The sequence below is a fragment of the Anabrus simplex genome, chromosome 1 (genome assembly GCF_040414725.1).
Source record: "Anabrus simplex isolate iqAnaSimp1 chromosome 1, ASM4041472v1, whole genome shotgun sequence".
Taxonomy (NCBI): Eukaryota; Metazoa; Arthropoda; class Insecta; order Orthoptera; family Tettigoniidae; genus Anabrus; species Anabrus simplex.
The window spans coordinates 1762170794-1762197614 of record NC_090265.1 but is presented as its reverse complement, the minus strand read 5'-3'; the positions used below and the strand labels follow the sequence as shown (position 1 = coordinate 1762197614).

General features: G+C 39.7%; 1 protein-coding gene across 1 annotated transcript in view; it reads right to left on the bottom strand.

The window, feature by feature from the left end:
* LOC136864405 (nephrin-like) overlaps positions 1-26821 on the bottom strand; it is a 1213465-nt gene that overhangs the window by 823319 nt on the left and 363325 nt on the right. The window contains exon 4 of the mRNA XM_068226736.1: positions 23665-23778. Coding sequence (XP_068082837.1) covers positions 23665-23778 — 114 coding nt within the window. The remainder of the gene's footprint in view (positions 1-23664; positions 23779-26821) is intronic.

Here is a 26821-nt window from a genome sequence, read left to right as displayed (position 1 = left end):
ATTTCAAAGTTCAGCGGAGTGAATAGCCACTAAGTGATTTACAAGGCTAGCAATGTGAATCGCCACTAAAGGATTTATAAGGATAGCAAAGTGAATCGCTGTAAATGCTTTCTAACGATAGCAAAGTTAATCGCTCTAAATGATTTCTAAAGCGAGCGAAGTGAGCCACTAAGTGATTTCATAGGTCAGCAAATTTATTCGCCACTAAGTGATTTCTAAGATCAGCAAAGTGAATCGCAGTAAATGCTTTCTAAGTCCGGCAAAGTGAATCGCCACTAAACGAATTATAAGGCCAGCTAGGTGAATCGCGACTAAATTATTTGTTAAGTCAAGTTAATGTATGTCATTAATTATCTAGCTCGAACGGCTGAAATTTCTGGGCCGTTGGGAATCGAAACCGGGACTCTCCGAAGTCTGTTACGCTGAATATTGAGCCAAGGAGACTGACCAGTTGCTCACCGTTGAGTTTATGAATACCAGGGACTATAATTTGGGGGAATAGATGTCTTACGTAATTATCCGGCTCCTTGGCAGAATGGACAGCATATCCGACTCCTATTCAGAAGATTTTAGGCAGGTCTGATTAATTGCTCTGACACCCGGACTGGGTACCCCCAGTCAGTATTGGTGATAGAATAACATCCACGGCAACTAAAAGGGGCTCCAGGGTCTGTTAAGATGTGAGAACCGGTTGGCGTCCACGGGGCCCTTAGCTGAGGTCTGGCATTACCTCCACTTACTTGAGCCAAGCTCCCCAGTTTAATCTGTCCTATCCTACCTCCCTTGGTCAGCTCTTGGTTTCTTCCGACCCAGAAAGTATTAGGTTCGCGAGACCTAGAATATCTTTCATTTTCATGCCTTCCGTGGCTCTTGTCGTTCTTTAGCCGATACCTTTATTTTTCGAAATGTGAGGCCCCTACCATATATTTCCTGTGATTAGTGCTAATATTAGATGGTTGCCCAGTTGTACATCGTCCTAAAACAGTAATCACCACCACCACCACCACCATGGGGATTTTGTACTGGTATTTTCCTTCAGATATAAATCTTCACATGCACACAAGATAAGACACTGCGAACTGCCACAGGATACATGGTGGTTCAATGTATCCTGTGCCATAGAATTAGCGTCAAGAAGAGCATGCAGTCATTAAAGTTGGACAATTTCTGATTGACGACTGTGATAGTAACTCACCAGGGTGCGAGGAAAACGGCGGAGGAATATGTTTTATTAAATTTGGTACAAGTTCACTGAATAGAACGTGATATTCCTGAACAGAATCCCAGTGTTCCCCAGTGTTTTGCATTAAATGTTAGAATGCTCGTTTGTGTATTTGAATCTTGTTCCTTATTATTACTGAAGTGGAACAAGTTTTCATCATTTTTTTGTCATTTTATTCCAGTTTTGGATCATAAATTGTTTCATGCTATCTACTAGTTCATCATCGCGTTTGGCACAAAATCAGATGGTGGGATACACTGCCCGTGACCACAGACCGGGCATAGCGCATTGGATGAATGATCTGTGTCATATTATGTCGAGCGTGAAAACCTCTTAATTGACCAGCATGCTCATTTGGAATTGAGAGATATATTTCAATTGAGAGTGGGGAATTGTGACATAACTAGATGCCGTTTATCAAGTCATATACACTGTGGACAGATATAGCAACATGAAAATGAACACATAATAGTTACTTACGTAACAGCCACTTAAGTGACCAGTTCATGTTACGAGTCAGGTGTTCTCGGCAAGTATGGAATTACGAAACGAGGAACGTAAACAGAGGCTTAGGTAATAACACCATAAGTCGCCTCCTCATCTCTTTAGCTAAAAATCTCTACGCCCAAATTTCTCCTCTGTTACCGCATTCTTATGTCCGTAACTCATATCTTCACAATTTTGAGAGGGATATTTCATTTTCCAATACATCCGCTTGGTATTTACATATTTGCCCCATCCATCTATCCTCAGTTATAATCCTATTTTGTATTATTTTCAACGTTTTTAACTGTATTACTTTCTTGCATAATCACTCCGTATGTATGCGAGTGCTAATCCCGAAACATGGATACTCTTTTATTCGAGGAAAAATTCCTAGCTATTCACATGTAGGCTATAACGTTTTGGCCCTGGACAATATCGAAATATGGAGGCAATTTTAGTGACTTTTGCAGACCTTAGTTTCAGGGCAACTGCTGGCTAAACGGTAAGGCGTATCATAGAAAAGATTTCAAAACCGACTCTCAATTTTTGAAGATCTTAAATTGTGGGCCTATGCCATTTGTGTCTCTCGATTCTTTATTCATTAGTAGCGCTGAATTTCTCGATTATAATCAAATCTCTCCAACTCGATTTTGATTGTCATTAGGAAAAGGGGTCTTTATTGATAATGAAAACTCGCCATCTCTATTGAGAATGACAATTGGCAAGGGGTCTGCCGTTATAGTAGGAACTCCCGAACTCTATTGTGAATAGCAGTAGAAATGTGGCCTGCCGTTATCATCAAAACTTCCCCAATGCCAACCTTACATCGGAAACAACGTATCGCGTCGTCCCTGTTTTGTTTTTCGTATAGTGCTAAGTGACATGCAATTTAATACATCTTACCGATTGCGCGTACAGTCATTTACGTAGAAATCCGTATACACGGTAGAATACCGTAGCGAAGCACGGGCCCATTTGCTAATGTAAAACATGAACGTTATTATTTGAAGCAGGGAACAATTCTCTAATCTACCAGGGTCGTAAAAATGATTGGGTATTGATAAAGGTAATACGAACTTTATGTTGTAATGTTTTATCGGTTGAAAATTGATTAAATTGTACAGTATCGTGATGGCGACAAATTACTTAAACTGGAAATGCAGAGACGCCGTTTTTGTTGATGAGTGTGGACCCTTGGTGCCGCAGACAGGCGGAGAAATAATTCAACAGGTTTCAAATTCTATCAGGTTTCCTCTGATTCATAATCTCTCTAACTATACGTCTTTACGTTACTATGAAGTGGAGTTCAACCAATAAGATACTATTTATAACAGAACAGTGTGAAAAATAAACACAGTACGGTAGGGTGTTATTTTCCGTACTTACTTGAGCACGGGAAGTAGGCAATTACATCATAGTACGTAATAAATAAAATAACTGGACAATGTGAGAAGAGGGTTTCTTTTTACGTTCCTCTTTCAAACATGATTTGGTTTGACACTTGTTCCTTCATTTCCATTACTTCTGGCAATATTTAATGAACTAACAAGTGCAACTGCATTACATGCCTTCATGTAGTCAACCTCAAAGTCTAATACCTTTTGCACCGGGCGAGTTGGCCATGCTGTCAAGAGCACGCGGCTGTGAGCTTGCATCCGGGAGATAGTGGGTTCGAATCCTACTAGCTCTGAATATGGATTTCCGTGGTTTCCCATTTTCACACCTGGTAAATACTGGGGCTGTACCTTCCTTCTCTCTTCTAGGCCTTCGTCGCCATAAGATCTATCTGTGTCGGTGCGACGTAAAGCAACTAGCAAAAACAAAAAACAAACAAAAAAAAACCCTTTTGCCAAATGTCAGGAAGCCGTTGGGGACCGTTGGCAAGGCGTTCCCTTTTGATGACAGCAACGGAGCCCCCTACTGCGCGGAGTACAGATGCTGTGTCAGGAAATCGGCGTCCTCGGAGGGATTACTTCAAATTCGAAAACAGTTCGAATTTGCAAGGTCTCATGTCAGGTGAGTACGGAGGGTGTTCGAGGACCTCCCACCGTTTCAATAAACACTTGACATTGTTTGCGAATAACTACGTGCGTTGTCATACAAAACGATAGGGCGACCGTCTCGCAATAAACGTGGATACAGATGTCGCTCCAGAAATCGGCAATATCAGTCAATGTTGACGGTTTGACCCTCAGGCACAACATTCTTAAGAATAAAACGCTCGTCGTCATATGCATGCCACAATCAGCTTAAGCTTCACCTGACTGCGTTCTTGTCGAAATTTCTGTCGACGTAGCGAACCTGGATGACGCCATTCATTCCATTGCCGCTTTAATTCACGTTTCATCAAGGACGAGAATAAGCTTCGTTGCGATATCTGTCCAGGTGGAAACCAGCCAGTGCATACCGGTGCTATTTCTGAACGTCAGTGAGTTGATGTGGAACCAAACGTGGGGCAATGTGCCTCATGTTAACACATTTCGTCAGTATGTGCCACACCGTGTGCGGTTAGGGTCGCGCAGCTGTGAGCTTGAATACGGGAGATATTAGGTTCGAACCCCACTATCGGTAGTCGTTAAGATGGTTTCCATGATTTCCCATTTTCACGCCAGCAAATGCTGGGGCTGTATCTTAATTAAGGCCAGGTCCTTCCCACTCTTTGCCTTTTCCTATCTCAATGTCACCGTAAGACCTATCTATGTCGGTGCGACGTAAAGCAAGTTTTTTAAAAAACCTCCCGGACAGTTCATTGATAGTCTACGGGAACGAGACCACTCACGATGTCAATCTGATCTTCAGGAATGGACGGCCGACCTGTGCTGTGCAAATCCGCAGCCTCATTCCAACCATCGCGATACGCTTTGAACCATCGTGCGACCGTCGTATACTGTTATGCATTCCCCTTCAGACTTCACTTAATCATAAATAGCTTTCTTATGCACTTTTTTCCACGGGAAACATCGATTTTAATCCACGAACGCTGATCACCCTTAGCAAACGTGATTTAGAACGGTGAAATCGACACTCCTCTGTCCAACGCCACACAGCAAGAACACTCCCAACTGAATGCCTGTCAAATGCACTCTACACGTCGACAACAGCGCCACTCTCATCCTATTTGCGCGAGCCCGATTTCCCGCGAGTGTCTGGAATACGCTGCCGCTACATTATTAACAGCCCTCCTATATTTACCCACTGTGAACCTTTAATCCCTCTGTGTTTATTCCTTGATCCTATTTATTTATTTATTATTTATGTATTTATTTATTTATTTATTTATTTATTTATTTATTTATTTATTTATTTATTTATTTATTTATTTATTTATTTATTTATTTTATGTCACCTCACTTTTCCTGCGTTTATGTCAATTTCTTCTTATTATTCACTTTCCGTCTCAAGACTGGAGATAAGTCCAGGTGGCCCCTCAGTGAGTGTTCATGCCCACTCTTCCGATGAAGATGGGAATTGGATACGAGCTCATCGGAACTTGAGAAGATATATAATTTGAAGAACTGGGATTAATGACAAGATAAACTTTTATTTATTTAACTTAGGACTTTGGTCGATAAAGTTCTGTGATCTAACGTTCAGTATTGTGCGACAATCGTCAAGGAAATTATATTTGTAATATATGTGCTGTGGGTCAGTATTTCTCCAAAATTGTTATCACACAGCGGTATTTGCAGGCGCAACGACGATATAAATATGTAAAGTTTGAGGTGCTGTGATACACAACTGAGTAGTCGTTTTGAGATACATCAATTTTTGTATATAATTTTGTATGATACAGTAATATTCCTACACCTTATAGTTAACCCTGCAAGCTCAAGGAAGATTAAAGTCATATACCGAAATATGTTATGGGTATAATAAAGACATATACTAGGAAATTGATATAGAAAATGACCGATAATTCCAGTTCTTGATTTAAACAACACTCATTTAACCAAAAAATAAAGTTTAACTCAAAAATTCCTACAACTTTATAGCAAAATAATAGAAGTTTTTGATCATTTAACCACCTAATACGCATTCCAAATAAGTGTATAAACAGGCGTCATATAACAAAACATACGTACCAAAATTGAGGCTGCCTTGGTTTGTAACATGGAAGGGATAATACAAAATGATTTTCTTACTAAACAATCCAGGTGATTTAGTCAGACAACTATGTTCATAATTGAAATGGACGCCAGATTTCACTCCTGTTCACTGTTACAAACTTCACCTTCACAGGACACACAATTTCAACACTGGTTTAGGCAGGGAAACAGTTACTGAACAATCCCCATTTCAGCTTCAATAGATGCGGAATCATATAAAGATAAGAACGGGAGTAAAATCTCATATGCCACCAAAATGATATCGCCGATTTTCCTTGTCAGTTTGCCATTTGTTTACGCTTGTTTCGGTTTCCTCCTTTTTATGCTCCCTATATCCACACTGATCTGCATTGTGTTTAACTTATTATTCGTCCCTTTTCATGCTCCTTTATCTTTATATATAATTTCGTTTGGCACGTTTTTGTTCCTATCTGTTATTAAAGCCATTTATTTATAACACAGAACAGTGATTCTCAAACTTTTTTTGTTCGCGACACACTGTTTCACCACTTGAAATATTGTAGCGCATCTGTTCAGCTTTAGAAGGATTTCAAACACTACGGAGCAGTTCCGATATTTTTCATGAACTCTATCGCAAAATATACACTATAAATCACAGTAAAGCTCGAGAAACATATCGATCATTCATGTCCCATATACAGGTCTAACAATACAGAAAGTCTAAACTTTCAGGACACATACCTGAAAGAAGAAAATATCGACGTTGCGTCTATGAAAGCCGGTATGTGGCAATATGGCATTATGATAAACGGGGTTAAAAATCAAGTTGTGAGTTTCATAAATAGAAAAAGTCCCCTCTGTTTTAATTACTGCGTTGATGGGGTGAAAGTCCATTTTTTGGGGATCATTGTAAGTAGAACAACAACGCAGGCCATTAAGGCCCCTGGAGGGGTGGAAGGTAAAGGCTTCCACTATCCGTAACCTCGGCACTTGGTTAGTTTTACGCCCGGCCGCCTTTGCCCCTAGGAAGACCGGAACTAGAATATTGTTCCAGTGTATGGGACCCTTACCAATATTACTTGATTAAAAAGAACTGGAAGAAATCCAAATAAAGGCAGCTCGATTTTTTGGGTGATTTCGGACAAAAGAATATCCTTACGGAAATGTTGCAAAGTTTGAGCTGGGAAGATTTGGAAGAAAGGAGACGACCTGCTCGACTAAGTGGTGTGTTGCGAGCTATCAGTGGAGAAATAGTGTGTAACACGTATAAGTTTAATAATAATAATAATAATAATAACAATAATAATAATAATAATAATAATAATAATAATAATAATAATAATGTTATTGGCTTTAAGTCCTACAAACTACTTTAACGGTTTTTGGAGACGCCGAGGTGATGGAGTTTAATCCCGCAGGCGTTCTTTTACGTGCCAGTAAGTCTACCAGCACGAGTCTAACGTATTTAAGGACTTTCAGATACCAACGGACTGAGCCAGGATCAAACCTGCCAGAAGGCGAGCGCCACAACACGAATGAATATGAGTGGTGTCTTTAAAAGTAGGAAAGATCACAATCTGAAGATAACGCTGGAATTCTAGAGGATAAATTGGGGAAAATATTCGTTTACAGGAAGGGAAGTTAGGGATTGGAATAATTTGCAAAGGGTGATGGTCAATGAATGTCAAAATTCTTTCCAATTATTTAAGAAATGACTAAGAAATAACAAAGAGGGAATCTGTCAACTGGGCGACTGCCCTGAATACAGATCAGTGGTGATTGACTGATTTTTTGGAGAAAGTACATGTATATTATTAAGAGCGAGAATTCCTTGACAATACTCGCCCAGTATTGAACATTAAATGACAAAACGTTAAAGTTGAAATATTTCATATAGCAATTTTTTTCACATGGAATGACGTTGCGTTACATGCAGATAGATTAGGAAATGTTTTATTTCCATGTTAAAACTCGTTTTTTGCTTGACGATACCGAAATATAAATTTCAAATACCGGAAAACTGAACCTTAGTGAAGCTCATTGTAGTACAAGTTTCATTATGACACCGGTTCTCCACCGATCAGGGTTCATATTTTCATGATGTTACAGGTTCTCCACCAATCAGAGTTCAGATTTTCATTATGATGCAACTGTTTGACCAATCAGGTAAGAATAGTAAAATCAAACATGTCGGACACACCTATTAACATCAATGCACCTTCTAATTCGAATATTTCACAACCACACGGCACATTCCCGCAAATTCATTCATCAACTCTACAATAAACAGTTTGTATTTGGGTTATGATAACCTTCTATCAAAGCTTTGAAACATATGACATTTTCAAGGTCTCTGATCCACTCACGGAAAATCAATAACCTAGCGCATGCGTTCTGCGCTGTTTTCAGTAAACTCAACTGTGAAGTGACATCTCGACAAAAATATATGAATATTTAAATAATCGAGTTATAATTATCGTCCAGTATAAATGGTCATATGCAACTCACCTGTAATGGTAATTAAGACACGAGTATGGAAATTATAAAACTTATAAATATATCGTGTCTTAATTATTGGCATTATAGATTTGTTGCATAATATACTATTCTACAACTGCACATTAAACATGGGAAACATACAGGAATAGAACGTACCAGAATCCTCATGAAACACTTTCTCAAAGGAATGTTCAAAATGCCTTCCGCATTTTAATTTACAATGTATACAAAACATTAGTTCTAACATGGAAATAAAGCGTTTCCGGACTTACGTCTGTGTACTGTAACATATTTTCTTCTTCTACGTGTGAGGAATGTTCCTAAAAGTTTTACTGCTCACTATATTATTTCGGTTTTCAGCAGCGTAATTTATCAGTGCGAAGTGGTATTTTCGGCACTGACCAATATTAGAATAAGAAGCAGAAGGGAATTATTTCGATATATTACGAATTACGACTGCTCTGTCGACGATTATTTCAATGCGAAAGTATACTGGCACGACCGTCGGTCGGTAATATTTTTGAGGTTGAGCCAGAGATACTCCTGAACCCTGTGGTAATGTGGTACGCGTGGATGTTGAAGGAGTGGTTAGCGTACCTTCGGTTGTAGGGCTGTTTTGTCATCTGTTATGTAAAAAACAAAACAAGGTTTCACTCGTATATGTGTATCTCCATCCATTTATATAGGTGAAAAGTTATATGTTGTCTGATGGCAACAATATGCAGTAGAGGGTTAACTCCCAGGTTCACATGATCCACGATGACGTCTTTGCAACAAGAGGAATATGATTCTTGCCCGGCGGTCAGATGTGAATTTTCATGGTTGCCGACAATATATTCCGAATCCACCATCAACCGAATGCAACTTTACACCTATGTGACGTGAACCACGCAGTCAACTTGCTCAGTAGACTGTTCTGTAAGTAGGGGCCCTATATTGTCGTATTTTGTCGCGCATATTCATAACTTGTGATTACAAATCTTCATAAATAATTCTGTGACGCATTCGAAAGGTCGGCTGCCTGTATATAATATACGGCAGACATCGTCGATCGACAGCGAAATGCCTTCGGAGTGAGTTTGCTGCCCGCTCTCGAGGCACGACAGCACCGTAGCGAGCAAGTACAGGAAGAAGTAGGGGAAGTGCGTGACGTAGTATGTACTGAAGGCCAGTAGAGTACGGCCATGGTATGCAACCCGCCTGTCAGCTGCTCTCTTGTCATGTGTAGAACACCCAACCCGAGCGGAGCAAGTAACACCGGCTCCCTAGAGCAACTACGTAGTGACGTCTGACATACGGTACATATAGTAATGACACTATTTAACTAGAACGAATAATGTTTTAGTAGTTTAACAGACCGTGGAAACATCGACACTCTTAATAGTTGTGACTTTTCTTGTAACTGGACATCGTCACTTTCACAGTCCTTCATTTAATATCCTCACCTTCCAGTTGTCATGTTCTTTACGCTGATTTGTTCGTCCACTAACAATTTTCCAGCCTTTGGATTCACCGCTTGATAGTAGTTCTCGTAAATAAATTCCCGACCGCGTGTGGGCTGGAACAGATTGTTTCCTGTCAGTAAGGAAAGAAGAAATAAAACAAACTTCTTGTTTCCGATACTTGGCGAGTTTGGGGTTTGTAACAGGTTCTCCAGCTAGATTCGCTGGCTTGTTGACAGGCCAGTTTCTAGTGGTAAAAATATACCAAAGAACCAACTTGTAATTGTTCGATTTAATTAAGATTTCCTCAACTGGGTCCAATATATTGTTGTTAACCATGTTATTGACCCTTCGGAGATCAGCAATGGAGGTTAAAAGCTATTAGGCAAGTGAGTGAAGGGACATGCTGTAAAGTTTCATACTATTTGAATTTACAACTTGACAATTTTCATGTTAATTTTTATTTTTATGCTAAATTAGGAGGGTTGTGAACAAAGTAGTGGAAATATTGATATAACGCAATATTTAATGAACTAAAATGTACAGTTGCATTATATTCCTCCAATGCCGTCACCCGCAAAGTACGAGGTTAAGTCAATAAGTATCTGTAATCAATTTTTATAATTTATCACAGAAACAGTACACACGTTTTACTGATATCATTTTTCAACCTAGTCATCCTTATTTTCAATGCACATGGTCCACTGTTTCAAAATCTTTCTGATACCCTCTGAAAAAACGTTTTCCGGTTGCGCTGCAAGCCACGTTTGCACCGCATCCTTCACCTGTTCATCGGGGCTGAATCGACGTTCTCTTACAACATTCTTAAGGGGACACTGTAGTGAAATTTCATGAATTTCGAGGCAAATATCAGAACTGGATTTAGAACTCTAAAAAACCCTGATGTGTGTTATTTCGAAAAATGCTTTAATTTTTTAAATGCCGCCATTTTAAGGCCCACAGCGCCTCCTTTAACTGTCCCATGCTCTGCTGGACACGCCCCCCCCCCCAGTTGCTGCTAAGAAATCATCCCTTTCCTACGCTCTCTCATTTGGATTTCAAATTTAATCTAATTGAGTAGCATATGTGGTATTCTGTATGATGTACCGATAATCCTTAAAATGCCAACATATCAGAGACTTGCATCAGATGCACTGCTGCAAAGGTGCACAAAAGGGAAGACACAAAATCCAAATGAGTGCCTTCACAGTGTTCTTTGGAATAAATGGCCAAATATCCATAAAAAGTATTTGTTACAAGTAATAAACTTCATCCATCCTTTAACGCTATTTTATATGATGATATAACGTTGGATTGTCAGATCCGAGGCGAACTAGAGCGTCTAGTCAACCAACGGAAGACAAGGGTCGCAAGACAAGGTTTATGGACAGAAGCTCAACTTGTCCAAAGCAGAATACTTGAAGCATTGTATCCAGACATATGATACTATTACCGTGAATTACATTTTAACAGTTTGAAATTTTTAAACAGCATTCCATCAACACAAGAGAAAAAGTCAGCGCTCACAGCAACATCATTCACAAACCGACGTGTAAAACTTGGGGTGCCAGTAAGATACCTCTCAGCCCTGGTAGCATCTTGGCCTCAGAATATGCAGCATCAGCCTAGAATGCCTGTGCACGTGCCAGACAAGTGGATTGTGCAGTTAATGACAAGGCCCGAATCGCAAGAGGTAGCCTAAAGCCAACAGCTGTTCAGAAACAATATCCACGTATTGGACAAAGCAAGAGGCTGATCCACGATGTTCCCTATCCGGTCATCAAAGGAACGTTTATTCTCAAGTACATAAAATCCCGCAGGGGAGGTAGGAAGGAAACCACATCGTACGATGGAGGAGCGATATCAATGATCCTTTCCTGAAAGACAAGGCATAATTGGATCCCGGTGGACAGCTCTCATAACCAGTATGGAAAAGTTTCAAAGATAATAAGATGGGAGTCTCAAGGCGAAAGGCTGGCATGAGGAAATGGTGCCTCCTACCAAGTGATGCTGATACCTTGGGCGAATGTTACGCACTTCAAAATCCACACCATCTATTGTTCGGTTCTCATATTTATGTTTCTTGCTCCATGGATGACTTGCTTCATGTAAATGAAAAGGCTGCATCAACCTTTTGTTACCGAACACTTCAAGTTTGAACCAGACATGGAAATATGAATGTTTCGGTTGGTATACCACTAGTTCGGCTTTCCTTTACCTCGCCTCTTGCTCAACAACTGATGGCAATGTTACACTAGACACTCTAACTCTTGTCAGTGCCGCTTGGATACAGTGGTACCAAGTAACGGGTGTCCTGTGTGACCAAATGATCCCACGATACCTCACGTCAAAGATCTACAGTACAATCGTGTATTCAGGATTCAAGGAGACAAGAACATTTATGTGCTTAGAACAGAGGTAGAAACCTTTTGAGACGGGCACTAACGTTCAGTCCAGACAGAAAAGAACTCCAGTGTCGACAGAAGAACCTAATGATGGACTGCTTACGAGAAGATATGCGGGCAATGGTATGATGATAAACGGGGTTAAAAGTCAGGTTGAGAGTTTCAGAAATAGGAAAAGTCCTCTGAGTTTTAATTACTGCTTTGGTGGGGTGAAAGTTCCTTGTGGGGATCATTGTAAGTACCTAGGTGTTAATATAAGAAAAGACCTTCATTGGGGTAATCACATAAATATGATTGTTAATAAAGGGTACAGATCTCTGCACATGGTTATGAGGGCATTTAGGGGTTGTAGTAAGGATGTAAAGGAAAGTGCATATAAGTCTCTGGTAAGACACCAGCTAGAGTATGGTTCCAGTATATGGGACCCTCAGCAGGTTTACTTGATTCAAGAACTGGAAAAAATCCAAAGAAAAACAGCTCGATTTCTTCTGGGTGATTTCCGATAAAAGAGTAGCGTTACAAAAATGTTGCAACGTTTGGGCTGCGAAGACTTGGGTGAAAGGAGACGAGCTGTTCGATCAAGTGGTATGTTCTTAGCTGTCAGCGGAGAGATGGCGTGGGAGGACATCAATATACGAACAAGTTTTAGTGGTGTCTTTAAAAGTAGGAAAGATCACAATATGAAGATAAAGCTGGAATTCAAGAGGACAAATTGGGGCAAATATTCCTTTATAGGAAGGGGAGTTAGGGATTGGAATAGCTTACCAAGCGAGATGTTCAATAATTTTCCAATTTCTTTGCGATCATTTAAGGAAAGGCTCGTAAAACAACAGATAGGGAATCTGCCACCTGGGCGACTGCCCTAAATGCAGATCAGTAGTGACTGATTGATTGCCGTAGATATCTGTATTGCAGGTGCTTCAGCCAGGACCGGAGAGTGAGATATACAATTAGTGAATCGCATGGTATGACCGGAAAATCACCAGGAAGAAGAGGAAAGAGAAGGAGACGAGGAAGAACAACAAGAAGAATTAGATAATGATAACATGATAGATCGAGCGAGTTGGCCATGCGGTTAGGGGCGCGCACCTATGAGCTTGCATCCAGAAGATGGTCGGTTCGAACCTCACTGTCGGCAGCCCTGAAAATGGTTTTCCGTGGTTTACCATTTTCACACTAGGCAAATGCTGGGGCTGTACCTTAGTTAAGGCCATGGTCGTTTCCGTCCCACTTCTAGCCCTTTGCTATCGCATCGTCACCAAAAATCCTATCAGTGACGGTGCGACGTAAAACAAATTGTAAAATAAATAAATAAATAAATAAATAAATAAATAAATAAATAAATAAATAAATAAATAAATGGTAGAGACCTAAGCAAGAACACGGTGGAAACAGACCACCAAACATTCGATCCCTGGACCCTACTCTATCTATGCCGGTGATGTCACGTTGAGTAGTGAGGCACCGATAATCTTAAAGTTGTTCACGCTTTGTTTCGCCCTCTCGAGGTTAAATTTGACTTCCTTTCTACATCTGAAGGAATGTTCGAAAGGCACCATTTCCACCATAAAGCAAAACCATACCCCATGGCGCAACAGCCCTAAGGGCCACGGCCTACCAAGCGGGCGCTGCTCAGCTCGAAATGCCTGCAGATTACGAAGTCTCGTGTGGTCAGACGGATCCTCTCGTTCGATATTTTTGCCTTTCTAGACCGGATCCGCCATCTCACCGTCAGATAGCTGCTCAATTGTAATCAGGTAGGCTGAGTGGACCTCGATCCAGCCCTCAGATTCAGGTAAAAATATCTGACCTAGCCGGGAATCAAACCCGAGGCCTCAGGGCAAGAGGCAAGCACGCTACCTGTACACCGCGAGGCCAGCATTGCCACCATAAATTGTTGCGGTAAGCTCAAAGAAACGTATAACTTAAAAGGCGCAAGGAACGTGTGGTTATGGTACTACTTTTAAGGAATTTCATCTTCTTGGTCTGGATTGCTCATGGCATAAGATATTATTGAACTACTGCAAAGCATGTGGAGGAAATACTAAACAAATTTTAAAAGTGCAAATAGCACCTTTCGAATAGACACAACTCACTAGTTGGTGAAATTTGAGGCAACGCAAAATATTATACAATATAAGGCAGCTATCTGTAAGAAGGCTTTTTAATTCTACGTGGGACTTTCGCACAGCGTTTTCTTCTTACTTATCTACAACACTTTTACGACCTAGGGAAAGCAACAATTAAACTGGTAGCAATGATCATATCTTTAAGTACTGCAGTATAATTCATTACTGCCAACGTTGGTTTCTGACGAACAAAAAAGAAGAAAGGTATTTATAGACTGCCAGTTGACGACTCGTATTTCTTACTGAGGTCACGCTGTTCCAATACATCAAGGCGTAACCTATACTTCCATCACGTAGGTAGGCTTTTTGTAACGGAACTCCCTTTCTTGGTGACGGCATATGAGTTATGGTCTTACGACCTCGCTTTATGGCTTAATTGTTTACGAGCCTTCTGTGCCAGAACACGGGTACACTTTATTACATTCTTGTGATACAATGTCTAGCACTGCTTCAAACACACACGGTGTAGTGACGGTCAAACATGATTACAGGAGGAAGATGAAATCTCAGCGTGTAAGAAGTAATTATATAACTCCTAAAATTAGAAATTAACACGACATTATTCTTTATCTCACTGCGAAAAAATTACCAACATAATAATAATAATAATAATAATAATAATAATAATAATAATAATAATAATAATAATAATCGTACGAAAAAGCCAGTTCATGGAAAATCTGCATCAACATAGGAAAAATACTCCCCTAGAGATGGAAAATAACAGAATTTCACAGGTGTCCTCCTTCAAATACCTTGGAGTAATCTTACTACCATCGGGACTAGACAGTAGGGCCAACATAGAAAGAGCCACTAGACTTCATAAGGCGTACACAGTAACGTGGAATTTCTACAACAAGAGAGTCATATCGCGTAATGCAAAATAACGACATTACAAGACAGGTGTTTTTCGGAAGCTTTATACGCTTTAGAAGCTAATACCTTGGAGGTCACTGTAAAATGATAGAAATTGATGAGCAAGAAGGGAGAATTCTCCACAAAATTTATGGTCCCAGGAGAGAAAATAGAATCCAGCTTTGCTGGAACATACACACATATGTCCACTATCTAGGTCAATTTAGAAATTTTCTTTTTTTTTTTTACTTTTTCTCACTCCCTATGCGAAAGAGGCTCACGTTAGGCTTAAACGACATCTGGAGTGTCACTATTCATTCATAGGCCCCGAAAATTACGAATTCGACACTATTTTTGATTATTTTGATATGTAATCCCCTCCGACACCTACCCCTACGGGTTTTAGGGGTGTCTTTCCCCCACAGCATTTTTCACAGATAGTAGGCCTAAGTAATACTTGCACGACATTTTGTTGAGACCTAGGCTGTGAGAAACATCCATATTTTCGGTCATTTTGGTAATTGTAATTTTTCGCCCTTTCTCGCTCCTATGTCAAAGGGGGTTGAACTTCTACTTTAAAAATGGAGTGTTACTATTCATCTTAGCAACCCTGAAAACTATAGACTCGATTATATTTTAGATTATGTTTATATTTCACTCCCGAATCGCCCTCCCCCAAGGTGGGGCTGAACCTGGACTTTAAAACATCAGTAGTGTTACCATTAATCCCACTGACACCGAAAACTATGGATACGACACTATTTTAGATTATTTGTATACCTTAATCAGCGTGACCCCCACCGAAAAGAGGGATGAACTTGGGCTTTAAAGAAATCTCAGCGACCCTGAAAACTGTGGATTCAACACTATTTTCTATTATTTTCACCTCTCACTCCCCCTTTGCCCCACCCAACGGGGGGATGAACTTGGACTTAGACAAAATCCGTCTCAGCTACCCAGCTCGGAGAGTAGGTTTATTCTTCTTTCGAATAATCTATTTTGCATACTTTTCATTGTCTTCTATTTCCTTCTCTTCCACTTCATCCTTGCGGAGTGTCGTTCTTTCTCTTCTTGAGTCCATTTTCTTCTAGTTGTCGGTTTCTTCCCCTCCCGAAATCCTTTCTTTCGAGTTACTTATCTAAAAAAAAATGTTTTAATTCCAGCGTTCTTCATACCTTTTTCAATTTCAGCGAACCATGTCGGTTTGGTGTTGTTACTGTTCAATAAATTGAGCATCTGTACAGTTAGTCTGTAGCTTTCCATTCTATAAATGTGTCCAAAAACTGTAGTTTTCTCTTCCTCATTACATCAGTTACGTTTTCAATTTTCAAATAAAGATCTCTGTTTGGCCTTAACCTAATTCTGCATTATTATTTCTTTAGCTCCTAGTATTAATCTCAAAATTCTTCTTTCAACTTTCTCTCCTTTCTCGAGATCTCCAGTTCTCGTTAGTTTAAGTGTCTCTGCTGCATGTATAGTTTCGGGTCTGACCACTGTCTGTTATAGTGAGGTTTGTTTTCATTACACAAGGTATCGGTATATGCACTCGTTCAGCATACATTGTCACGTTAAAATGTCGATAATTGTACAAACTTATTCGGGACGTTAGAATTAGAGTTACTAGCATAATTAGGAATACAGACACAGTAATGAAACATGCTGCAAGTTTCTTAACGCATTCACCTATAAAATAATTGAGAGGCTATATACAGTTTAATACACTACTAATTATTAATTTCTGAATATTATCATTATTATTATTATGATTATTACTATTAATATTAATCACAATTAGTCGTATCAGCTCACTATTTTAATCCATAACTGGTTTCGGACTCTAAGGTCCATCATTCATGTTACAATTATTCAATTTAAAACATTTAAGTCCTCATTAGTATGTCGTCAGAATGAATGAAAATGAGTTAAAGAACAACCCTGTTGAGATCAACTGGTGTCAAGGCTGTTGGTCGAGTGATAATCTATACATATACATACAAATAAATAAATTTGATCTGCCTCCTTGTAATGTCAAAATAACAGCATTTTGCTAAGTGCATATGAAAGTATAAACGGTAATTATAACTAAAGACCAATTTTTACCATTTTTATCTGTCTGCCTGTCTATCTGACTGTATGTCTGTCTGTCTGTTTGTTCCGGCTAGTATCCAAAACGGGTGGACCGATTTTGAAGGGACTTCCACTGGCAGTTAGCTGATAGCATAAGGAGCAACATAGGCTATTTATAAATTTTCAAAACAATGGGAGGGGGAAGACGACGGGGGGCATATATAAAAATAATTGGCTAAATATCGACTTTGTCGTACAGGGACGAGACAAAGCTCATTTTAAGCCCCTTGACGCAAAGAACCAAACTCGATAAGCCTACGGGCCCGGAAACCATGTTTTAAGGCCCTAAAACCATCCGTTATGGAGATATTGGAATCACACTACCCTTGCTCCAGGAATCCGATAAAGAAACGACCAGCCGGATCCATGGTAACGCCAGCTCAAGGATTCTACAGCAGCGAGATTTGCCACCCCAAACTGGTACACATATGAATTTGTATCTGGAAAAATTGTACTGTAAACGCTTCTCGGCCTCTTGGCTGAGATCAGTGTAGTGGAGCTCCGCGACTTTAACACCTTTTCTCGTGTTATGTTTAGTGTTAGTGGGTATCAGAAAGTGTTTGTGCATTTATTTGGTGTTGTGGTTGTGTGAACTTGTTATTCTAAGAGTCTACAGCTTATTTTTATTGATTTGAGGGCATATTTTGGTTTAATTTTATTGCCCTAAATGTCTCCATATCGGATTTTGTTACAATTCCTCCACAGATATCTTACTAAGAGTGTATTTTGTTGCTAACCTTGCCCTAATAACCACCCACTCACTAAACTTTCTAGGTCTCCGTAGATACTACTAACTACATATACAAATCCAATCTTCCATTAAGACGTTTATAAGGTAACAGATCTTGGCCTACTGCTAGGAGCCATCTTGGTGGTCTGCGAAAGTGTAATAATACACTAAAGAAGCAGTGTCCAGTAGCGCGTGGTCCCCTTCGCCGCATCGAAAGTCGCCTACGACCGCTTCCTCCTCCGACGATTTAATATCAGAAAGGCTGGCTGTCGCGCGGGCCCATTACGTACGAGCGGGCTATTGCGGATTATTGTTGAGTCTCAATGCGGGCGTATTTGTGTTCGTTCGAATTGAGTAGTTAAGACATTATTCATGTTTAAAAAATCAAATCTCTCTAAAACCACGATAAAGGCAAAACGTCAAAGATTGCAACGTGAAAATGAATCTCAACAGGATAGAGATTGTCGTCTTACAAATTGTCGATTGAGGAAATCCATGTCTAGGTCGAATGAAAGTAGTTCTGAGAGGAACTAACGATTACATTTGGATAGAACTCGTCATTCATATCGTATTCGACACGCTGTCTCGCGAAGCCTAGTATCAGACGATTCTACAGAGCAGCGATTAGAAGATAACTGTATTCGACACTCTGTGTTGCGATATCTAGAAACAGATGATGTTAGAGAGCAGCGATTGGAAAGTGATCGTCGTCATCACCAAAATCAACGTGAATTTGGAAGTCAAGAACAACATGACATCCGTGTTACTGAACAATGTGATCGATATCATAAGTCACTAGGATACTGAATCGAGCGCTTAGCACAGCTCCGTAAACGTGTGTGTACCATTCTTCAGTCGGAAACAAATTTTGATCGAGAAAGGCGTCTGGTTACTACCAGACAAACCACAAGTACTATGCGGGATTTTGAATGTAAAGAGAACCGGCGACAACGACTGAATAATGACCAAATAAGAAGAACTGTTAGATGTAATACTGCACGGAAAGGAAAAATAACAGTGTGTTCAATTATGATGCCCAAATAAATTATTCTGCTGCATCAGAGATGGGCCCTATGAAGGCTTTTTGCATTTATTGTCAAGCTTTAATATGGAAATATCAGTCAAAAGGACTTTGTTCTTTTTCTGGGAAAGTGTGCTTGAACTCTATTCAGCTGCCACCTGAGCCACTTAAATCTTTGTCATGTGGCAAACATGATCAATCTCAACATTTCATGAATAATATTGGACGTTAAACTCTGTTTTTCAAATGACTTCCTTCGGGCCAAAAGAAGTTCATGAAGGGAATTATATGCCCACGTTGAAAATATAGGAGCAGGCGTATCATTTAATTGTTCCCTTCTTCAAGCAGATAATGTGAGATAATTTTTTTACAAACATATATCATTAGCGATTATGTACGCATGGACGCAACGTTACAATGTTTTCCAAATCTAAATACTTCGCTAATAGAAAGCCTGCAAAGTGTGCTTATTAAAATAAGCAGTTACATTCGCGATTTCGAAACTGTTCTTCGATCTTTCACCCCAAATTCAAACGATAATAACTATAAAATAGTTATAAATGCTAATTGCGGCCTTCAGCAGATGACAGAGATCGCTATAACGAACCGGCAACAAACGAAGAACCTGCATTACTAGTAAATCAAGGTTGCTATAAACGGGATACAGTACTACGCAGACATGACAATAGATTGAAGAGAATCGCCCAAACTCACAGATCTCATGGTGGTCTACAGTATCCTCTAATATTTTTTTATTGGGAAGACGGATGTAACTTTTCGGTCTATCAAGTAGACCCAAACACAGGCCAACCAAATGTTCAAAGAAAAAAAGTTTCCTCACTACAATAAAATTGTTACCGATTAATGATTAGGGAGAATGAGTCTAATCATTTGTATTATTGCAAACAATTATTTTATGAATATTTAATTGACGTATACGCTGAAATCGAAACAGAGACTCATTTTTATACGAAGTAATATAAAAAGCTTCGAGTTGACAATTATTTTCACCTTCGAGACGCAATCAATCATAATGAGAATGTAAAGGACTTGGGCCGGTTAGTTATTCTACCTTAATCGTATACGAGAGGACTTATATATATGTGGACCAATGCACACAAGATGCGTTTTGTTATGTAAGGAAATATGGACGTCCCGATATATTCATAACCTTCACGACCAACCCTAAATTGGATGAAATTACAAACGAACTTTTTACTTGGAAGTTGGCTTCTCATCGGAATGATGATGTAACAAGAGTTTTTAAACAAAATCTGAAAAATTATGATTGATTACTTGGTGAGAGAGAAAATTTACGTTTCCGTTCGCTGTTTTATGTATAGTGTAAATTGGCAAAAGTGCTCATATTTTGATATGGTTAGAAATGAAGACAACAGAAAATTGATGTGATGTTATTCGAGCAGAATTGCCAGAACGAGAAGTTGATCCAGAACTATTTGATCTTATAAAAACCCACATGGTACATGGCCCATGTACACAATCCTCAATCTCCCTGTATGAAGAACGGTATTTGTAGTAAAAAATTTCCTAAATCTTTCAGTACAGAAACTGTTGCAGGTGAGGATGGTTACCCATTTTACAGACGTCGTTCACCTCAAAGCGGTGGCATACGAACGACGATTCGATCACGAACTAACTCTACTGATATCGGTAATGGCTTGATTGTTCCATTTGGCCCGGTATTGTCGCGCACTTTCAGAGCACACATCAACGTCGAACTTTGTAGCAGTGTAAAGTCAATAAAACATATCTACAAGTATGTCAATAAAGGTTCAGTCTTGGCAGTATTTGGAGTGCAAAATGCTAACGATGATGTGATATCATATCAAAATTCAAGATATATTAGTACTTCCGAAGCAGTCTAGCGCATATTGTCATTTTCTATTCACAAACGTTTCCCCACTGAAACACATATGGATACCCACTTAGAAAATGGTCAGAGAATGTATCCTGATCCAAACAATGTCCGTGGAGTGGTAGAGAATCCGAGGAATACCAGATTGATGGCGTTTTCCTATTTGTGCCATAACGATGAATTCGCAGCCAGTTTATTATATGAAGAAGTACCAGCTTATTACACATTTAAAAAAGAAAATGGCACAATCCAACGGCGATACTAATGTGCTTCTCTGGAGGGTCACCCCGGCATATTTCACAAGCATACTCTTGGTAGAATTTATACAATATTCGTCTTAGTAATCGGGAATGTTATCCTCTAATGATGTTATTAAATTTTTGTGAAGGGAACAGCTTACTTCCAAAGCCTCAAAAACGTCAATAGTATTTTACATCCTACATATCAAGCAGCATGGCTTGCACTTGGTTTACTAGACTGCGATAATCACGGGTGCGAAACATTAACAGATACCAGTATATGCAGCAGCACATCTCAACTGCGAGAGCTATTAGCCATTATCTTGACATTCTGCAATGTTTCTAATCACTCAGAATTTTGGGACAAGTTTGAGGATTATTTCATGGAAGATTGCGAGAGACCTCCAAAGACATTACCCAGATGCAGACATAAATGTTCATTTACAAAACTTATCTAATCGTGCTTTGTTTGCGTTACAAGACATTCTTATTTCCATAGGCGGAAATACTCTCGCACATTAGAGTTTATCATCTCCACAAGCGACCGTTGAACTTGTTGATAATTTGAATAGAGAATATATTGAACACACAAATTTTGATCCAATTGAACTTCAAAATACCAGAATTAAATAAGATTAAACAACGAACAAAATCAAGTTTACCGACTCCTCATTGACAGTGTGAATGCTGCTAACGCTGGTGGTGTATATTTTTGAGAAGCGTCAGTTGGTACTGCCAATACATTTTTAAAAAATGTGTTACTGGTCAAAGTACGTCGGGAAAAATATTTTGTAATAGCAGTCGCAACTTCGGGAGTAGCTGCAACTTTGCTTCCTGGGAGAAAAACAGCATATCCAATGTTTAACATACCAATGCAGTGCATCGAAAAATAGTCATAAAGCCAAAGTATTACCAGAGTGTGTCTTTGTAGTGTAGGACGAATGCACTATGGAGAACAAAATTTCAATTGAAGCCATGAACAGAACAATGCCAGACCTAAGATATAATACTCTATTATTTGGAGGAGTACCATTTTTATTCGCTGGAGATTTTAGACAAATATTACCAATTGTCACTAAAAGTACGCGAGTGGATTAAGTTAACGCTTCTTTAAAACGTTATGTACTTTCGAAACGTTGTAAAAAAAACTTTTTTAAAGGAAGCATGAGAGCAAATTCAGCTGGTTCAATTTTAGCGACATTCTCCTTGGTGTTGGAGAGGGGAAGTGTCCAGAAGTGAATGATACTCATCTTATAGAACTACCTACCAGTCTTTGTCAGGTTGTGGCGGACATTGAAACTTCAATAAATAGTATTTACGATAATGTTCACAACATCAGTATTAAAGAAGATTCGTGGTTGTGTGAAAGATTAAGATCTATTTTATTACCAATGAATTACCAGGTTACTGCGATAAATCAGCGCATGGTGAATCACAAACATACATTTCCATCAATAAAAAGACTGGTCTACCCCCCTCACAAACTAGGACTTAAGATTGGCGTGCCCATCATACTACTCCGTAATTTAAACTCATCGAAACTTTGCAATGGTACAAGATTGTGGGTAGTGTCATTGCAAAGAAATGTTATAGAAAGCCATATAATATCCGGATGCGGAAAAGTTGAGACGGTATTTATACCACGGATTCCCATCATAGCGTCGAATTTTCCCTTTGATTTCAAAAGACTGAAATTTCCTATCAATATCAGCTTTGCTATGACAATCAACAAGTCACTAGGACAAACGCTGAGCAAAGCTGGCATAGATTTAACTAAGGGTTGTTTTACTCATGGGCAGCTATACGTAGCATGTTCACGAGCGAAGGTTGCCACTAGCGTTAGTGTGTTAGCCCAAGGAAATCGGGTTCGAAACATTGCATATAAAGAGATTTTCCAATGAGATTAATACGAAACGCCAAAAAAAACAAAAAAAGTATCAAAATACTTCAAAAGTTGACAGGGTAGCTTTATAAGTAAAAATAGCCCAAGGAAATCGTACACCAAACATTGCGTATACAGATGTTTTCCAATGAGATTAATATGGAAAAAAAAACGGGCGAGTTGGCCGTGCGCGTAGAGACGCGCGGCTGTGAGCTTGCATCCGGGAGATAGTAGGTTCGAATCCCACTATCGGCAGCCCTGAAGATGGTTTTCCGTGGTTTCCCATTTTCACACCAGGCAAATGCTGGGGCTGTACCTTAATTAAGGCCACGGCCGCTTCCTTCCAACTCCTAGGCCTTTCCCATCCCATCGTCGCCATAAGACCTATCTGTGTCGGTGCGACGTAAAGCCCCTAGCAAAAAAAAAAAAATTGACAGGGCAGCTTTATAAGTCTATAAGAAAGTTCAACGCGTTCGAAGTCGCGGGTACAGGTATTAAAAATAAAAGTACGGTATTTCATCCAATTTACCTACGTAAAACTATGTTTGTTAAAAAAAGTTTTTTATTTTGCTTTTAAATAAATGTATAAAATTTCAAACGGCTGAATTATTAAACGCCGGTGAACCCGCGGGTACTTGCTAGTAATAACAACACAGAAATGATTAAATTTATCAATGAACTTACCTCCCCACGCAATGCAGGTTATACTCGCTGTAGTTCCTTCAGCGTACGGTCCCATTTCCGAGCGGAGTAAAGGGTCACCGTATTCATCCAGAATGGTAACATTACGAGGAGGAACTGAAACAGAAAACGGAAGAAGACGAATTAATTAAATGCTGAAACAAATTACTTCCTAGTTCATCACAGTCTACAAGGTAACGGAATAACAGACATATTCTGGGTGTGGGGTAAAAATGAAACATCATTTGTTTGCCAACATTCTGCAAATTTGGGTTCACCGGGCGAGTTGGCCGTGCGGTTAGGAGCGCGCAGCTGTGAACTCGCATCCGGGAGATAGTGGGTTCGAACCCCACTGTCGGCAGCCCTGAAGATGGTTTTCCGTGGTTTCCCATTTTCACACCAGGCAAATGCTGGGGCTGTACCTTAATTAAGGCCTCGGTCGCTTCCTTCCCATTCCTAGGCAGTTCCTGTCCCATCGTCGCCATAAGACTTATCTATGTCGGTGCGACGTAAAGCAAAATTGCAAAAAAAAAAAAAAAAAAAAGGTTCTGGGATTTTGTTCTATTGTTCCTCACCAAATGCCTCAGTATGTTCCTTTTTACAGGTTGTATCTAAAATCCACTAAGCCACTAAACTCAGCACCCTTCTTTTCATGAAAATCCCACACACATTGGCCAGTGTTCGATCTGCAGTCACCTTAGTGAGAAGCGTGTGTCAAAAGCAGTAAGAAGCCGGCGAAGAAGGAAGAAATAACGGAGCTAGATGCAAATAAAGACAACATTTTGTGTACAGGAGTTTAGTAATGTGGAGGACCATAACACATGGAATGAAGCAATGAGTTGTAAAGGAATCAGATACGAAAGAGAAACATAAACAGAAACTATGGACTCACAGGTCACCTATGGGCGTCAACTCGAAAGAATAGCACCAGGTCTCATCGGAGGCGCTATGCCATTATTAACAGAGAACTGATATAAATATATTAGCGATAGGCGTATACTGTAGTTTAAGAGCAGTATGATGTCGAATATTGCATTGCACGGCTAAATTATTAGCATGCTGGTCTTTGGAACAAGTAGTCCACGTTCGATTCCTCAACGTTTTAACTGTCATTAGTTAATTTTTCTGGCTTGGGGACTGGGTGTTTGTGCCGTCTTCAACATTAGAGTACATCCCAGGTAGGGCTCCATCCTCACAGACGTGCAGGACGCCTGTGGGGCGTTAACTAGAATGACCTGCACCAGACCACTCTAGGGGCCACACGCCAAACAGTATGCATTGTGTCGTGCAGGAAGATCCTTGATTCGATTCTGAGCCAGTCTAAGAATTTTATTTCCGGAGGGCTAGGATGGAATTCAGTGAGTGTTGTGAGGCCAACCGAGGATGTCTCGGATGGGAATTGGCGGACCATTCACGACTGAGAACATCATCACGCATGTCAGTAGTCAACACGGTAGACGAAGCTTTAATGAGCTGTCTAATTGCAGGTTTCTTTCATCTTACAAGTTGCCTTACGTCGCACCGACACAGATAGGTCCTATGGCGACGATTGTATAGAAAAGGGCTAGGAATGGGAAGGAAGCGTCCGTGGCCTTAATTAAGTTGAAAATAGGAGACTACGGAAAACCACCGCCCGAATACTGGAAAGTGGTCTCATTATGCGACTGCAGCTATTGAGCTCGGTACTACAGGTTTCAGCGAGCTGGTTGCTTGGTACGGGCCACGAACTCTAGCTTGCATTCGGGGTATAGTTGGTTCACACACTCCACTGTCGGCAGCCCTCAAGACAGTTTCCCACGGTTTCCCATTTTACACCAGCTAAATGCTGGAGCTATTCAATCAATCAATCAATCAATCAATCAATCAATCAATCAATCAATCAATCAATCAATCAATCAATCAATCAATCAATCAATCAATCAATCAATCAATCAATCAATCAATCAATCAATCAATCAATCAATCAATCAATCAATCAATCAATCCTGATCTGCATTTAGGGCAGTCGCCCAGGTGGCAGATTCCCTATCTGTTGTTTTCCTAGCCTTTTCCTAAATGATTTCAAAGAAATTGGAAATTTATTGAACGTCTCCCTGAAAGCTCGGAACATACCACTTAGTCGAGCAGCTCTTCTTCTTTCTCTCGATTCTTCCCTACCCAAACTTTGCAACATTTTTGTAACGCTACTCTTTTGTCGGAAATCACCTAGAACAAATCGAGCTGCTTTTCTTTGGATATTTTCCAATTCTTGAATCAGGTAATCCTGGTGAGGGTCCCATACACTGGAACCATACTCTAGTTGGGGTCTTACCAGAGACTTATATATCCTCTCCTTTACATCCTTACTACAACCCCTAAACACCCTCATAACCATGTGCAGATATATGTACCCTTTATTAACAATCCCATTTATGTGATTACCCCCAATGAAGGTCTTCCCTTATATTAACACCTAGATACTTACAATGATCCCCAACAGGAACTTTCACCCCATCAACGCAGTAATTAAAACTGAGAGGACTATTTTTATTTGTGAAACTCACAACCTGACATTTAACCCCGTTTATCAACATACCGTTGCCTGCTGTCCATCTCACAACATTATCGAGGTCACGTTGCAGTTGCTCACAATCTTGTAAATTATTTATTACTCTATACAAAATAACACCATCCGCAAAAAGCCTTACATCCGATTCCACTCCTTTACTCATATCATTTATATAGATAAGAAAACATAAAGGTCCGATAATACTGCCTTGAGGAATTCCCCTCTTAATTATTACAGGGTCAGATAAAGCTTCACCTACTCTAATTCTCTGAGATCTATTTTCTAGAAATATAGCAACCCATTCAGTCACTCTTTTGTCTAGTCAAATTGCACTCATTTTTGCCAGTAGTCTCCCATGATCCACCCTATCAAATGCTTTAGACAGGTCAATCGCGATACAGTCCATTTGACCTCCAGAATCCATGATATCTGCTATATCTTGCTGGAATCCTACAAGTTGAGCTTCAGTGGAATAACCTTTCCTAAAATCGAACTGCCTTCTATCGAACCAGTTATTAATTTCACAAACATGTCTAATATAATCAGAAAGAATGCATTCCCAAAGCTTACATACAATGCATGTCAAACTTACTGGCCTGTAATTTTCAGCTT